This window comes from Culex quinquefasciatus, chromosome 2 (genome assembly GCF_015732765.1).
Source record: "Culex quinquefasciatus strain JHB chromosome 2, VPISU_Cqui_1.0_pri_paternal, whole genome shotgun sequence".
Classification (NCBI taxonomy): Eukaryota; Metazoa; Arthropoda; class Insecta; order Diptera; family Culicidae; genus Culex; species Culex quinquefasciatus.
In genome coordinates this window covers 204,216,325-204,233,087 of record NC_051862.1, presented here as the reverse complement: position 1 = coordinate 204,233,087, position 16,763 = coordinate 204,216,325, and the positions used below count along the sequence as shown (strand labels likewise).

General features: G+C 31.8%; 1 protein-coding gene across 1 annotated transcript in view; it reads right to left on the bottom strand.

Moving 5' to 3' along the window:
- The window catches only part of LOC6034399 (tyrosine-protein phosphatase non-receptor type 14), a 37,139-nt gene extending 24,852 nt beyond the window's left edge, over positions 1-12,287 (bottom strand). Inside the window, 1 exon segment of the mRNA XM_001844665.2 lies at positions 11,353-12,287. Coding sequence (XP_001844717.2) covers positions 11,353-11,437 — 85 coding nt within the window. The 5' untranslated portion in view covers positions 11,438-12,287.
- Positions 12,288-16,763: the final 4,476 nt, after the last annotated feature.

The following is a 16,763-nucleotide window of genomic DNA, read 5'->3' as shown; positions in this document are numbered from 1 at the left end:
CAATGTCGATATCTCAGCAACTAATAGTCCGATTTTCAATGTTAATATATGAAACATTTGTAAAATTTTCCGATCTTTTCGAAAACAATATTTTCAAAATTTTCAAATCAAGACTAACATTTTGAAAGGGCGTCATATTGAATGTTTAGCCCTTTTGAAATGTTAGTCTTGATTTGAAATTTTTGAAAATATTGTTTTCGAAAAGATCGGAAAATTTTACAAATGTTTCATATTTTAACATTGAAAATCGGACTATTAGTTGCTGAGATATCGACATTCAAAAATGGTGGGCTGTTTGGGTGAGACTTAGAAAACATAAATTTTCCTGTTTTTAAACCTTTGCATTGAAATATCTCAGCAACTAAGGGTCGTATCACCAAAGTCCGAAGAAGCAAAATAAAGAGAATTTTCTCAGATTTTCAAAAATATTTTTTTCAAAAGAGGGCAAACATGTGCACTTATTTAAAAATGAAAACTGCGACTATTTTCGTAAAAGTCACCTAAAAATGGATTTAACATGAAAACGGTGCACTTTATCAAAATTTCACTAAAGTACTTTTGATTGCAAATTTGATTTTACTTCGAAAATGAAGTTGAAAAATTTTGCGACCAATATTTCGATTTTTGAAAAATCAGTATTGATTCAAAATTCATATCTCGATAATGATTTTTGCACAACCTGAAATTTCCGAAAAGTTGGCATTTTATGTCCTCTAAAACATATAAAAAAATTAAAAATAGTGTTTTTTTGCAAATCAAGTTTTAGTGATAAAAAGTTAAATAAAAAAATCACCAAATTTTTTTTACCGTGTATCATTTTTTTCCAGTGTAGTCCGTATCCATACCTACAACTTTGCCGAAGACACCAAATCAATCAAAAAATTCCTTCAAAAGATACAGTTTTTTGAATTTTCATACATAATTTTTGTATGGACACCTGCCAAATTTGTATGGAAAATTATATGGACAAACTAATGATGCAAAATGGCTTCTTTGGGCATACCGAAGGCACCAAAAAAGTTTCAGCCGGATTAAAAAATACAAAAAAAATCGAATGACCGAAATTCTAGAGAACTGCTCTACTTGTATTAGCTCTTGAACCAAATCCTTATATCCTTATATTTTTTCTTGAAATCTGAATTTTTGTACTTAAAACAACCCAATGTTTTAAAAAATTTCAGAAGTTTTCAAAAATATGTATGCGTTCTGTGGTTACCTATCAAACCATTCGAAGTAGTTATTTAATGATTGTTGTATTTTGTTACATGTTTTCTTCGGGAAAGTTTTAGTGTAATTTCTCAATTTTAACACTATTGTGTTAGTTTGTAAATGTAAAAAAGAGGGTATTTTATACCAATTCCCATACAAAATTGAAATGCAATGCGCGAAGTGTTGACGCAACCAATCGCTCCCAAATTTTGGAGAGTTGTTTGGGGGCCTAAAAGCAACAAAAAGCATGCTTTGAAAAATCGACAAATCAAAAATCAAATCACTAAATGACTTCATTCCACAATCCGTTTCTTTTTTTATATATATTTAAACTACTAACACCCATGGTAGCACCAGTGCTTCATAAAATATTTACTTGAAACTTTTATTTTTCGAATACTTATCAAACAGTTCGTTTGAATCCCATTTGATCCTATTTGAAATATTTAATGATACCAATTCAATTATCATGAAAAAATCTTAGTTTTGTTTTCACGGAAAGGGGTTCTACTTGTTTTAAATGATACAACACCAATTATGTTCTTAAAAGCTTACCTAAAATATTAAAATGTCCCAATTTAAAAGTTTCATAAATTAATATTCACATGAAATTTTCAGGTGTTCCAACTAGTTCAATATTAACAGTAAATTGAATTGAATTAAATCATAATTAAGTTCTTCATGTTTTTCTGTACTTCTAGAAAAAATACCCCTTGAATTTTTATTTTTTTTTTTTCATTTTCTGATATGTTTTAGAGGACATCAAATGCCAACTTTTCAGAAATTTCCAGGTTGTGCAAAAAAATCTAACATTTCAAATGGGCCAAACATTTAATATTACGCCCTTTTAAAATGTAAGCCTTGGTTTAAAAATATTGAAAATATTTTTTTCGAAAAATCGGAAAAAAAATTCACGAATGTTTCATACTATAACATTGTAAATCGGACCATTAGTTGCTGAGATATCGACGTTAGAAAATGGTGGGTTGTTTGGGTGAGACTTGGAAAACATCAATTTTCATGTTTTTAAACATTTGCATGGCAATATCTTAGCAACTGAGGGTCGTATCAACAAAGTTCAAAAAAGCAAAATGTAGAGAATTTTCTCAGATTTTCAAAAATATGTTTTTCAAGATTGGGCAAACATTTGCACTAATTTGAAAAAAATGAAAAAATCGACTATTTTCATAAAAGTTACCTTAAAATGGCCTTAACTTGAAAATGGGGCATTTCATCAAAATTTCACTAAAGTACTTTTTTATTGCAAATTTGATTTTACATCGAAAAATGGAGTTGAAAATTTTTGCGACCAATATTTCGATTTTTTGAAAAAATCAGGATTGATGAAAAAATTCAGAACTCGGTCAAAGATTTTTTGCACAACCTGGATATTTCTGAAAAGTTGACATTTTATGTCCTCTAAAACATATTAAAAAAAAATAATAAAAATAGTGTTTTTTTGTAAATCAAGTTATAGTGACAAAAAATTAAATAAAAAATCACCATTTTTTTTACCGTGTATTATTTTTCCAGTGGCCGGGACCGTGGTGTAGGGGTAAGCGTGATTACCTCTCACCCAGTCGGCCTGGGTTCGATCCCAGAAGGTCCCGGTGGCAAATTTTGAGACGAGATTTGTCTGATCACGCCTTCCGTCGGACGGGAAGTAAATGTTGGCCCCGGACTAACCTAAAAAACGGTTAGGTCGTTAGCTCAGTCCAGGTATAGGAGTCGTCTCCCTGGGTCCTGTCCTGGTGGAGTCGCTGGTAGGCAGTTGGACTCACAATCCAAAGGTCGTCAGTTCGAATCCCGGGGTGGATGGAAACTAAAGTGTAAAAAGAGGTTTGCAATTGCCTCAACAATCAAGCCTTCGGACACTTAGTTTCGAGTAGGAATCTCGCAATCGAGAACGCCAAGGCAATGCTGTAGAGCGAATAATTTGATTTTGATTTTGATATTTTTCCAGTGTAGTCCGTATCCATACCTACAACTTTGCCGAAGACACCAAATCGATCAATTTTCAATAATTACTTTTTGATTGCAAATTTGATTTTACATCGAAAAATGGAGTTGAAAAATAAGATACAAAAGATACAGATTTTTGAATATTCATACATTGTTTTTGTATGGACAGCTGCCAAATTTGTATGGAAAATTATATGGACAAACTAATGATGCAAAATGGCTTCTTTGGGCATACCGAAGGCACCAAAAAAGTTTCAGTCAAATTAAAAAATACAAAAATTAAAATGCTAAAAAAGACCGATTTCGTAGAGAATTGCTCAACAAAGAAAGCCGAGGAAAAACAGACACAAAACCCAAAATGTTAAAAATTTCTGGCCAAAACGAATGTTTCATGTCAAATATAAGACAATTGGCTTGTCCGTTATTCTTGCTAATTTAAGTTATTTATTATGAATTCATGACACATGTATACCGCATACGTTAATTAAAATGTCTTTTTTTAAGTATGCTTTTATCTATGAAGTTTCATAGAATTGGGCATAATTACTATTTTAAAACACTATTTTTCGTTGAAATAAGACAAATCTTCAGCCAATTTCATACTAAAATGGTATAAAATTTATAACCAAAAGCTTAAAGCACTCTATATCGGATTAACGTCTGTTGCTCTCTGCTAATCCAAAAGTGCCAACAAACTGTCCAGGCGTGGCGCAGACAAGCGCCAGCACAGAGCCGGTTGCGAGTTTCTTGGTGGTGTGACATGGTACGGTTGGACTGGATGGACACACCACCGGGCAAACATATTTAGCAGTCCGTCAGTGTGTCCGCTGCTCTGACGCACAAATTGTTTGAGACCTTGTTTGCATACTAGAAGTATACAAGAGACTGCTGCTGAAACACAAACAAGAGCGTTTTACAAATTCACAAACATTAAACAAAAGTTACCGGTTCTGATTGCGTGGGAGATTGTCACTTTTTGATAGAGTTAAGAAACTTTTTCATAATCAACGGTCATTAAACTTTCCGGACCGTCACTTTCCTATAGAGGAGCGACAACTGACACCTCCCCAAATTCATCATCGTGTGTGTGTGCCTGGTCATCGGTGACGACAATAATTCATTATCTGCCGAGGGAAGATATACGATATAGGACCGCCGAGAGAGATTATACCGTAAGGCTTACATCACCTCTGTTTTTCGCACACAACAAGAAAGTGTACTTTCGCGGCAGCTCCGCCTTTTTGCCGGTGGAAGTCGGCGGCGTTGTTTTTTGGTCCTCGCCGTCACTCTTATATTACTAAAAATAATCTTTTATTGATGAGCCAGCCAGCCACCTTATTCCGGTGCAGTAGTATGTAGTAGCGTAAGATCATCAACTACAGACAGCAGACTTTGGCAGCTCATAGAGAGGGAGAGCAATAGCTGTGGCGTGGCGGAAAAGTAATTTATGGAAAAAATATTTTGGTTGGTTCCTTTTGAAGTTTTGGTCTCAACAAAAGTAGATTTGTGCGATGGGAGGGAGCTTGGGGAAGAAATGCACTAGAAGCAACATTCCATGTAATTTTTAAAAACATTGGTAATGCAATTTTGAACAGTTATTTTGTATAATATTTTGATTTCTCAGGAAAGCTTCCATAAGGTCGCAAGCACTTGTTTTAAACGATGCCATTTTTTACTGCCTGACGATGCCATTTTTAACCCTGACTTCATCATATTAATCAAGCTAGAAATATGTAAATTATTACTAAAAATAAATTGCTTTCGACGTCGAGACGTGAATTGGGTCCTAAAGCCCTATGAGCAGTTCTATACGGAATCGGTCTTTTTTCCTTTATTTTAATTTTTGTATTTTTTGATCCGGCTGAAACTTTTTTGGTGCCTTCGGTATGCACAAAGAAGCCATTTTGCATCATTAGTTTGTCCATATAATTTTCCATGCAAATTTGGCAGCTGTCCATACAAAAATGATATGTGAAAATTCAAAAATCTGTATCTTTTAAAGGAATTTTTTGATCGATTGGAGTCTTCGGCAAAGTTGAAAAAAATATGATACACGGTAAAAAAAATTGAAGGTTTTTAATTAAACTTTTTGTCACTAAAACTTGATTTGCAAAAAAACACTATTTTTATTTTTTTTATTTTTTGATATGTTTTAGAGGACATAAAATGCCAACTTTTCAGAAATTTCCAGAATGGGCAAAAAATCTTTGACCGAGTTATGATTTTTTGAATCAACACAGATTTTTTTAAAAAATCGAAATATTGGTCGCAAAAATTTTTCAACTTCATTTTTCGATGTAAAATCAAATTTGCAATCAACAAGTACTTTAGTGAATTTTTGATAAAGTGCACCGTTTTCAAGTTATAACCCTTTTTAGGTATTTTTTTTGAAAATAGTCGCAGTCGCAGCCCATGTTTGCCCACCTTTGAAAAAATAATTTTGAAAAGCTGAGAAAATTCTCTTTATTTTGCTTTATTGAACTTTGTTGATACGACCCATAGTTGCTGAGATATTGCCATGCAAAGGTTTAAAAACAGGAAAATTGATGTTTTCTAAGTCTCACCCAAACAACCCACCATTTTCGAAATGTCGATATCTCAGCAACTATAGGTCCGATTTACAATGTTAAAACATGAAACATTCGTGAAATTTTCTGATATTTTCGAAAAAAATATTTTCAAAAATTTAAAATGAGCATGAGCATGAGCATGAGCATGAGAGACCACCCATGGTTGTCCTTCTCCGTTGCTGAAAAGGATCGTAATATCCTATCAATACAACCGACCATACGCTTGAACGATCAAATGATGTTTCCCTTATCAACAGCGTGCATGAATAGGAAATAGGAAACAGGAAACAGGAAATAGGAAACAGTCGTTGGCCACCAACGGCGCCCGCCATGTCAGTTTGTAGATCTCGGGGATTGGGACGGGAATGTTAGTTAGCACAGGTTGCTACAAAGGGTGGGTTCTATACGATATCCACACCCCACGTGTGCCGGAAAACTACTTCTACTTGGGATTTTGTTAGTGGGTAAGGGTAATGGCCAGGATTCAACATAGAGGATGATGATGCGACCCAATAATCAATAAATTTTGTTTAATGGTGTGATGTATTATGCATTCTCAAGGCAAACAGTCGGAGTATGCGGATGAGACTATTCCCGGTTATTTGATGTTGAGTCTAGCATAAATGATTAAATCTTAGACAGCCGGCTGTGGAAAGATAAAACCAAATAAAATGCGAAAACGCGAAACCGCCCGGACCGAATTGATTGGGAACAACAAAGACGGAAACGGCAACGAAAATCCTGCGTGATGACCGCGACGCGCACCTTTCAAATTCTCTAACGCGACTGTCAAACATCGCGAAACTGCCCGGACCGAAAAACACACACAATCGGGGGGACAACAAAGACGAAAACGGCAACGAAAATTCTGCGTGATGACCGCGACGCGCACCGTTCAAATTTTCATATTTTCAAAAATTTAAAATCAAGACTAACATTTCAAACGGGCCAAACATTTAATATTACGCCCATTTTAAATGTTAGTCTTGATTCAAAAAATCTGTATTGATTCAAAAAATCATAACTCGGTCAAAGATTTTTTGCCCATTCTGGAAATTTCTGAAAAGTTGGCATTTTATGTCCTCTTAAACATATCAAAAATTAAAAAAATAAAAATAGTGTTTTTTTGCAAATCAAGTTTTAGTGACAAAAAGTTTAATTAAAAATCACCGATGTTTTTTTTACCGTGTAGTCCATCTCCATACCTACAACTTTGCCGAAGACACCAAATCGATCAAAAAAATCCTTCAAAGGATACAGATTTTTGAATTTTCACATATCCTTTTTGTATGGACAGCTGCCAAATTTGTATGGAAAATTATATGGACAAACTAATGATGCAAAATGGCTTCGCTGGGCATACCGAAGGCACCAAAAAAGTTTCAGCCGGATTAAAAAATACAAAAAAATCGAATGACCGAAATCTCAGAGAATTGCTCCTATGTCAATTTTAATGTACAACGGTAAAAAAAAACACTTTTAAAACCACTTTTGATCACTTTTGTTCATTTTAACATAAAAAAATGGACAAGACAACATATTTTATGATAGGACCTTATTTAAAAAAAAACTATTTCCGTAGTAACAGTTCAATAGGGCGAATCTGCGTTTGTAAACAAGCAGTCTATCCCCCTCTTATTTGACGTGACTTGTCACTTGAGCAAAATTGATTCGCCCTATTGAAATGTTACTACGGATTTGTCCCATAAAACTAAACTTTATCAATAAGTGTGTTGTGTGATTTTTGGGGTTATTGTTTTTTTTACGATTTCGGGGACAGCGTGAAATTCGCGAAAGCTTGCAATATCCGTGAAATAAATAAATAGGAATTGAAAAAGAATATAACTATTTCCGCTATCATCAAGCTATCACCAAAAGCAAAGGGTAGGATATTTGCAATCAATTTTCAATAACACATAATGTAAATTTCTATGAATTGTGGCGTGTTTGTTCAATATTTTCACAGTTTTAAATAGTTTTTTTAATTGACTTACCAAGTTTGTTGTGATAAGTTTTTAAAATATTTTCGATTTTGTAATTATTTACAATAATTTATTTTGATCATCGAACAAAATAAAAAACATTCTGTTAAAAGATACATTCAGTAGATACCATACAATTTCTCTAAAGAAGCTATTAGACTGTGGCAAGCAAGCAAACTTTTTGACAGTTTGGCAGTTTGTCTGCTCTGTTTGTTTGCCTGCATTTGTTTGCAGAAACGTCAGCTCGCCTAAATTTGGCTTTGTTTGCGAGTTTGCCGTAAACAAGTTTGCGAGTTTGACTAACTGTCAAACACAAAAAAGTGCGAGTTTGTTTGTTTTTCATAGTCTAGTAGCTTCTTGAGTCGATAAAAATACTTAGTAATTGAAATTGGTTTATTCAAGATAAATAAATATTGCTTCATAATATTTTTTTATTATTTTTTTATTTTCGTACTTTTAAGAATATTTTTTTTAAATACAAAGAAAACTTAATTTTTATAAATCATTTCACCTAATTTTAAATATATGTATACTGATTAAGGTTACTATTTTGTTGCGTTAAATAAGATGAAACTTTTTTTTTGCCGGCTAACTATAAGTCAGTTTTACATATTACTAGACTAGACTGGACTAGAAAGAACGGAGAAATTTAGAAAAAAAAATGGTAAAATTGATGAAAGAAAGTTATAGCTGGCTGAAAAACATTTAAAAATAAAGTATAAAAAGTACTTTGTGTAAATATAGCAAAAGATTTTTGAGGTTATTTTTATGTTTTTTACGTTCCTTGAAATTTCCGTGAAATTTTGTGTTTCCATGACGGTGGATTTGAGATTTCCAAAAAAGTATTCACGTGGTTTATGGCTGGTCCCTGAATGTTTTTCTTTTTACTTCACTATTTTCCAAAATCATGCCTCTTTAGCATAGCTCAAATCTTAAGTGAAATGCAATTGGCGAAATACATACTGATAATACAATTTGAAGTCCAAATCATTGGTTCTCCCAGGACAAGACAAAGAGCAAGCACAGACAACAGACGTAGCGGCTAGAACAAAATAATTTGAAATTCGTGTGTAAAAACATGGCAGCCGCATCCTGCTAATCTACTAGCGCCATCTGTTAGCCTATTGCCACTCACTAAAGCAGCCATGATGGTTTTCTGAGAAGGTGTGTTTGAAAATGCATCACCCAGAAATATTTAAAAAATATATTATTTCAATTTTTCGAAATAAATGTAAAAAGGTAATGATTATGTTTTTATGCTATAGTAAATCTACTTTTATTGTTAATTAATACGGTTTACGAGCACATAGATGTTTTTTTTTTTCATGTAATTATCGATATCAAAAAAATAGTCTAGTTTGATGCTTTTATAAACACAGCAACCAAGGCCGCGCTTGAGGCTGTCAAATTCTTGCTGGTTGTGTTTATAAACAAAACCAACAGAGGAGAGCAAAAAGGAGGAGGAGACCCGGTGGAAATCGGGAGGATGGGCAAGCGTTTCTTGGAGGAGAAAAGATCCGGAACCAGAAACGAAACAATCCGGAACTGGTTCCGATAAATTCTGGAAGCCATCGGCGCCGTCAGCAAGAGCTATTATCACGGCCAACCCCGTAAACGTTTTGACCCCAAACGACCGCATTCCGAAGATTATCTCCGGAACCGACAAACCAGCTACCACGATCACTTCAACCCTCACCTCCAAGACACCAACCTCTTCAACGCCCTCGAAACCCACCCCACCTTCAAGTGCCGCCACTTCCGGCGAACCCTAATCGCCATACCAAAGGCCTAAATCTTGAATGTTCTCCCCGGTGCGTCAGTTTCCCCCATCGGATTTCCAGTGCAAGCGATCCTCAAACACCCCCACACCTTCCCCTTCCCATCCTCTTCCATGAGTGGCACCAGGTTCAAGAAGCGTAGCCCCGTCATAGAGGTCATTTTGCGAATCATGCTGACAAGGAACACAATCGGCAATCTGTCGGGGCTAAAATCGGTTCAGGAACCAGGTTGGCCACTTTGGTTGCCTCACATTTGTCAAGTAGCTGCAAGCGCGAGAGATTTGGTTGAAATCGACCGAAATCAACTTTTCATCCAGAACAAACGATTACAAACGTTGAAAACAAACAAAATGGAAAATGACAGTAGGCGGAAAGCGATATTTTGACAGCGGGCAATGTGTCAAGACAAAGCGACTGCAGCGCCACAAACGGATTGCCACAACTAAAAAAACTGTAGCAATGATTTACACAAGGGAAGAATCGAGCCCAAACGTCTGTTGTCTATGGAGCAAGGGAGCATATCTCTTTCATTTGGAGAATAAGAGAGAAACAAAAATTATTCTAGCAAGAGTTTTGCTTGTTTGCTTACTGGCTTGTCCCGGGTGTCAAGACGGCAAGGATATTTTGAATTAACAAGTGTAACTATGCCATAAAAAAAAATAAAAAAAAAATATATTTTTTTAATTTACATAAACTTGCATAAGTTCTTTTCTAACTTTTTCATGCAGTTATGATCAAATTAGGATTTTTTTTTGTTTTTTATTCGCTAATAAGACCAAAGCATATTTTATTTCATTTTATTTTATTTTCAAGCTTGTTCCGATCAACGCCCCTTTGACTGAATTCACATGATGGTTGCTGTCAAAACGATGCGACGCACAAGGAAGTAAGAGAGAGAAAGAGGATGTGGCGTCGAGTCGGCCAACTCGTGTTACGCTCGGGTTTTGTTCGTGTGCATTCACTGGCGGTTGCTTCGAAATCGTTGACGATGGATGATGAATGCTGACTGAAAGCAATTTAAGTTTTTTGTGCAATCACAATCTCAGTAAACGTTCCCTTTTTAAGCCTTGATTTAGAGATTTGTAAATTGTGTGTTACTGAGAATATATTAAATAAATATTCTTAATTTAAAAATGTTATTATAAATATAAGAATTAATTAAGAAGAAATAAATATTGAGAAATTAAAAAAAGCAGTCAAAACTTGAGTCAAATAAAGTACAGAAAATTAATAAAAACGATGAAACTCAGCCAAACTTTTCATTGTTTTTTTTACGTATTTGCGATTCTAGCAAAGATGCAATATTTCACACCCACTGATATTGCCCAAAAATAGATGATTCATTATCTGGCGCCACACGAAACAAGTAAAGAAAGAAAAACAAAACGTACGTAACTACTTCACAGCAATTCTTATCGAACAATAACTGTCCCAGCAATTACCACTGGCGCTGCTGCGACAAACACGGGAGAAGTGGACAATAATACCGGCTGGGTAACATCTTGACGCCCCCACAATCTCCAAACCAGAAAAATAATGAAAAATTGCGACAATTTTGTACTTCTGGCAAAAACGATGTTTATAGTTTAAGCCACTGAATACCACCCTTCCCACTCAGATGGTATTTTGGAGGCCAATTCTCCCAAAAAAAAAAAAAAAAAGATGCCGCAACCGAAAATGAATCTCCCCCATTCGCAAGCTACAAACAACGAGGCTAGCCCCGAAAAAAAGCACAATGATAACAGTACAAAACTGTATAATTTTAAAGAGATGGTAATTGGTACTTATATCTATTCCGCCACGATCTCTCTGTCAGTCCGAGGAATCCGGAGGAAGGTGGGACGTATTTACCTAGATGGTCGACGGAAATCACGAACAAGCTCTTGGACATGACATTGTAGTGGCGGGACTTTTTCAGCTTCAGCTTGAACGGCATCTTGGCGAACCGCGGCCGAGGCCTCCACTTCCGCGGAACTTCCGGAACTAGCTAACTATAAGGCACTACGTGGCGATTCTTTGTGTGGCAACTCGTCGGCGGCGGTGGCCTCTTCTAGAACGGCGGCACCGAAACTGCTGCTGCTGCTGCCCGCTCAGCATTTAATGAGTAATAATTGCACACAAACTGCCTGGCCGCGGCTGACATTCGATCTTTTGCTTTGCTTCACTCTTTTTTTGCTTTTCGAATTCACTTTTGCTTCATTTCCACTTTATTTGCTTCGAGCTCGGGGGTCGGAACCGCTCCAATCAATTCTCGCGACCTGCGCTGCAAAACTGCACACACAAGCACAAGCGGGAACAAACGGTGAGACCCAATTCGCGGATTTCGGGTGCATCCATTAACCGAAAAAAAAACCGGAGCTTCTCTTCCTTTCATCCGTCCTCCTCCTGCTGCTCTATTTGGCCAATATCGAAAGTGATTTTCTTTTCTAGCCCACGAAGCCGCGGCGGCCAAACCTTTTACGCGTCGTCTAGTAGTTTGGCTGCTTTCTCCCGGCCACCACTCCCCCCTTTCCCCCCGCGGGCGGGAAGGAATCAACCGCTCCCGGATGCACCTGCTTTACGCGATCTGAATCCGGATTTTTCCACCGACGCGACGACGAACTGGCTCCCTCGAATTGCACTTCTTTTTTTCCAAAACACGCAACGCAAACTTTCACGCGCAGAACCGATTTGAAGGAATTTTTGGGACGAGAAAGTAACGGACGAAAAAATTTCGGGACGGAGCTGCAGCTTCTGGGTGCGATTCGCGCGGCGCTGTGCTGAGCTGTTGGCTGTCTAATGCCAAGTGTGTAAATCAAAATAAAAATGTCGGGCGGGCGAGAGAGAGAGCAGAAAAAAAAACGAAAACGGGCAAGCGTTCGCGTTGTCAAAACAATAGAAATGTCAGATGGAGCGAACGCTTCGGAAAAAGGAGGGAGGGGAAGGAAATGAAAGGGCACGGAAAAATTGAACTTGATAACTTTTTTGTCAAATAAATTTATGACCTTTTTTTGACCAGTAAAAAACCAGAAGTTAGAAAAAATCAATGCAACTTTTAGTTGCAATCACCATTATAAAAAAAATGTTAACAGTAAAGTTTTTTTCAAGTTTAACTTACCAATTTAGGAAATAAATAGCAAATTATATAGCGTCGAATTTCCTGGGATTACAAAATACCCGGGAAACAGAAAATTTTCAACCAATTTGTAAGGAAGGAAGTAACGGTAAAGGAAATTACAATGGATATTTCGAAATCCCTGGAATTGGGTACTAAAGCCCTATGTAAATTTTTATGTACAACGGTAAAAAGCACGATTAAACACCATTTCTGATCACTTTTTTTTTCATTTTAATGCAAAAAAAAAGTTGACAAGAAAACATTTTTTCGATGGATCAACTATGGTCCCCTTAGAACGAGCTGTCAAGAAGGAGCTTTTCTGTCAAGAAGGACCGCGAGGTTAATTTTTCAAAATTGATTTAAAAATCCATTTTAAACTCTTTGTGGTCGTAAAAAATGTCATTGTACTCAGAAAAATAAGCTTTATCGCTGTAAACAATAATATCAGCAATCTATGCTTCATTTCCCGGGAAATTTTAAATTTATTGAAAATTGTTTTGATCTTGGCTTTCATTATTATTTTGCATCAAAATTGTATATAACAGCGAAGGTCTAAAAAGGCAAATTTTTATTTTTTGCATTTTGGGTGTTTTCAAAGTGTGCAAAAATACCCAAAAAGAAAATAATCAATTTATTGAAATTAAAATTCGAAATGTTTTGAAACTCTAAACTTTAGAAATACAGAAACTAAAATTGAAAAAAAAATCGAATATTGAAAAGTTTAGGAAAATCTAAGATTTAAAAACAAAAAAAAAAACGAACAAAAGCTTTAATAATTTAAAATCTTGGGATTTGAAAGAAAAAAATAAACAATAAAGAGTTTTTTTTTAATGAAAACATAAAACACAATAGCTAATAGGACCTAGATGAATTATGAAATGAATTCATAAATCGATTTATCCAAACGCCACGCCGAAATTTCGCTCCGGAAATCAAATCACGAAAATTTTTACTTTTTCTCAAATTTTCTCTGGCCTGACTGAAATATGAATATTCTGGCGATATTCAAGGGTTTACGTAATTATCAGTTTAAGACTAGGTTTTAGATGTTTCGTATTTTTGAATTAATTCAATTCAATTTTTGTTTTTATTAGAATTTAGCAGTTCTGTTTCAGGCTGTTACATTTGCAATTCAGAGATTTGGAGAACCTTTCAACTGAGATCAATTCATAAGCCTTTGCAGGGAGGATACATATTTCTACGTTTAGATTTTGATAGCTGAGTGCTCTTTTAGGGAAAATAACCCTATGATTTTTGATTTAAAGAATACATTACTTTGAGAACTTAGGAATTTGAGAATTTAAGAATTTGAGAATTTGAGAATTTAAGAATTTGAGAATTTAAGAATTTAAGGATTTAAGAATTTAAAACTTTAAGAATTTGAGAATTTAAGAATTTAAGAATATAAGAATATAAGAATTTAAGAATATAAGAATATAAGAATATAAGAATTTAAGAATTTAAGAATTTAAGAATTTAAGAATTTAAGAATTTAAGAATTTAAGAATTTAAGAATTTAAGAATTTAAGAATTTAAGAATTTAAGAATTTAAGAATTTAAGAATTTAAGAATTTAAGAATTTAAGAATTTAAGAATTTAAGATTTTAAGAATTTAAGAATTCAAGAATTTAAGAATTTAAGAATTTAAGAATTTAAGAATTTAAGAATTTAAGAATTTAAGAATTTAAGAATTTAAGAATTTAAGAATTTAAGAATTTAAGAATTTAACAATTTAAGAATTGAACAATTTAAGAATTGAACAATTTAAGAATTGAACAATTTAAGAATTTAAGAATATATGAATATAAGAATTTAAGAATTTAAGAACTTAAGAATTTAGGAATTTAAGAATTTAAGAATCTAAGAATCTAAGAATTTAAGAATTTAAGAATTTAAGAATTTAAGAATTTAAGAATTTAAGAATTTAAGAATTTAAGAATTTAAGAATTTAAGAATTTAAGAATTTAAGAATTTAAGAATTTAAGAATTTAAGAATTTAAGAATTTAAGAATTTAAGAATTTAAGAATTTAAGAATTTTTAAGAATTTAAGAATTTAAGAATTTAAGAATTTAAGAATTTAAGAATTTAAGAATTTAAGAATTTAAGAATTTAAGAATTTAAGAATTTAAGAATTTAAGAATTTAAGAATTTAAGAATTTAAGAATTTAAGAATTTAAGAATTTAAGAATTTAAGAATTTAAGGATTTAAGAATTTAAGAATTTAAGAATTTAAGAATTTAAGAATTTAAGAATTTAAGAATTTAAGAATTTAAGAATTTAAGAATTTAAGAATTTAAGAATTTAAGAATTTAAGAATTTAAGAATTTAAGAATTTAAGAATTTAAGAATTTAAGAATTTAAGAATTTAAGAATTTAAGAATTTAAGAATTTAAGAATTTAAGAATTTAAGAATTTAAGAATTTAAGAATTTAAGAATTTGAGAATTTAAGGATTTAAGAATTTAAGAATTTAAGAATTTAAGAATTTAAGAATTTAAGAATTTAAGAATTTAAGAATTTAAGAATTTAAGAATTTAAGAATTTAAGAATTTAAGAATCTAAGAATTTAAGAATTTAAGGATTTAAGAATTTAAGAATTTAAGAATTTAAGAATTTAAGAATTTAAGAATTTAAGAATTTAAGAATTTAAGAATTAAAGAATTAAAGAATTAAAGAATTAAAGAATTAAAGAATTAAAGAATTAAAGAATTAAAGAATTAAAGAATTAAAGAATTAAAGAATTAAAGAATTAAAGAATTTAAGAATTTAAGAATTTAAGAATTTTAGAATTTAAGGATTTAAGAATTTAAGAATTTAAGAATTTAAGAATTTAAGAATTTAAGAATTTAAGAATTTAAGAATTTAAGAATTTAAGAATTTAAGAATTTAAGAATTTAAGAATTTGAGAATTTAAGGATTTAAGAATTTAAGAATTTAAGAATTTAAGAATTTAAGAATCTAAGAATTTAAGAATTTAAGGATTTAAGAATTTAAGAATTTAAGAATTTAAGAATTTAAGAATTTAAGAATTTAAGAATTTAAGAATTAAAGAATTAAAGAATTAAAGAATTAAAGAATTAAAGAATTAAAGAATTTAAGAATTTAAGAATTTAAGAATTTAAGAATTTAAGAATTTAAGAATTTAAGGATTTAAGAATTTAAGAATTTAAGAATTTAAGAATTTAAGAATTTGAGAATTTAAGGATTTAAGAATTTAAGAATTTAAGAATTTAAGAATTTAAGAATTTAAGAATTTAAGAATTTAAAAATCTAAGAATTTAAGGATTTAAGAATTTAAGAATTTAAGAATTTAAGAATTTAAGAATTTAAGAATTTAAGAATTAAAGAATTAAAGAATTAAAGAATTAAAGAATTAAAGAATTAAAGAATTAAAGAATTAAAGAATTAAAGAATTAAAGAATTAAAGAATTAAAGAATTAAAGAATTTAAGAATTTAAGAATTTAAGAATTTAAGAATTTAAGAATTTAAGAATATATGAATATAAGAATTTAAGAATTTAAGAATTTAAGAACTTAAGAATTTAAGAATTTAAGAATCTAAGAATCTAAGAATCTAAGAATTTAAGAATTTAAGAATTTAAGAATTTAAGAATTTAAGAATTTAAGAATTTAAGAATTTAAGAATTTAAGAATTTAAGAATTTAAGAATTTAAGAATTTAAGAATTTAAGAATTTAAGAATTTAAGAATTTAAGAATTTAAGAATTTAAGAATTTAAGAATTTAAGAATTTAAGAATTTAAGAATTTAAGAATTTAAGAATTTAAGAATTTAAGAATTTAAGAATTTAAGAATTTAAGAATTTAAGAATTTGAGAATTTAAGGATTTAAGAATTTAAGAATTTAAGAATTTAAGGATTTAAGAATTTAAGAATTTAAGAATTTAAGAATTTAAGAATTTAAGAATTTAAGAATTTAAGAATTTAAGAATTTAAGAATTTAAGAATTTAAGAATTTGAGAATTTAAGGATTTAAGAATTTAAGAATTTAAGAATTTAAGAATTTAAGAATTTAAGAATTTAAGAATTTAAGAATTTAAGAATTTAAGAATTTAAGAATTTAAGAATTTAAGAATTCAAGAATTGAGGAATTTCAGATTTTTTTTTTAAATGGGGCATTTTCTTTGTATTATTTTGAACAAACAAC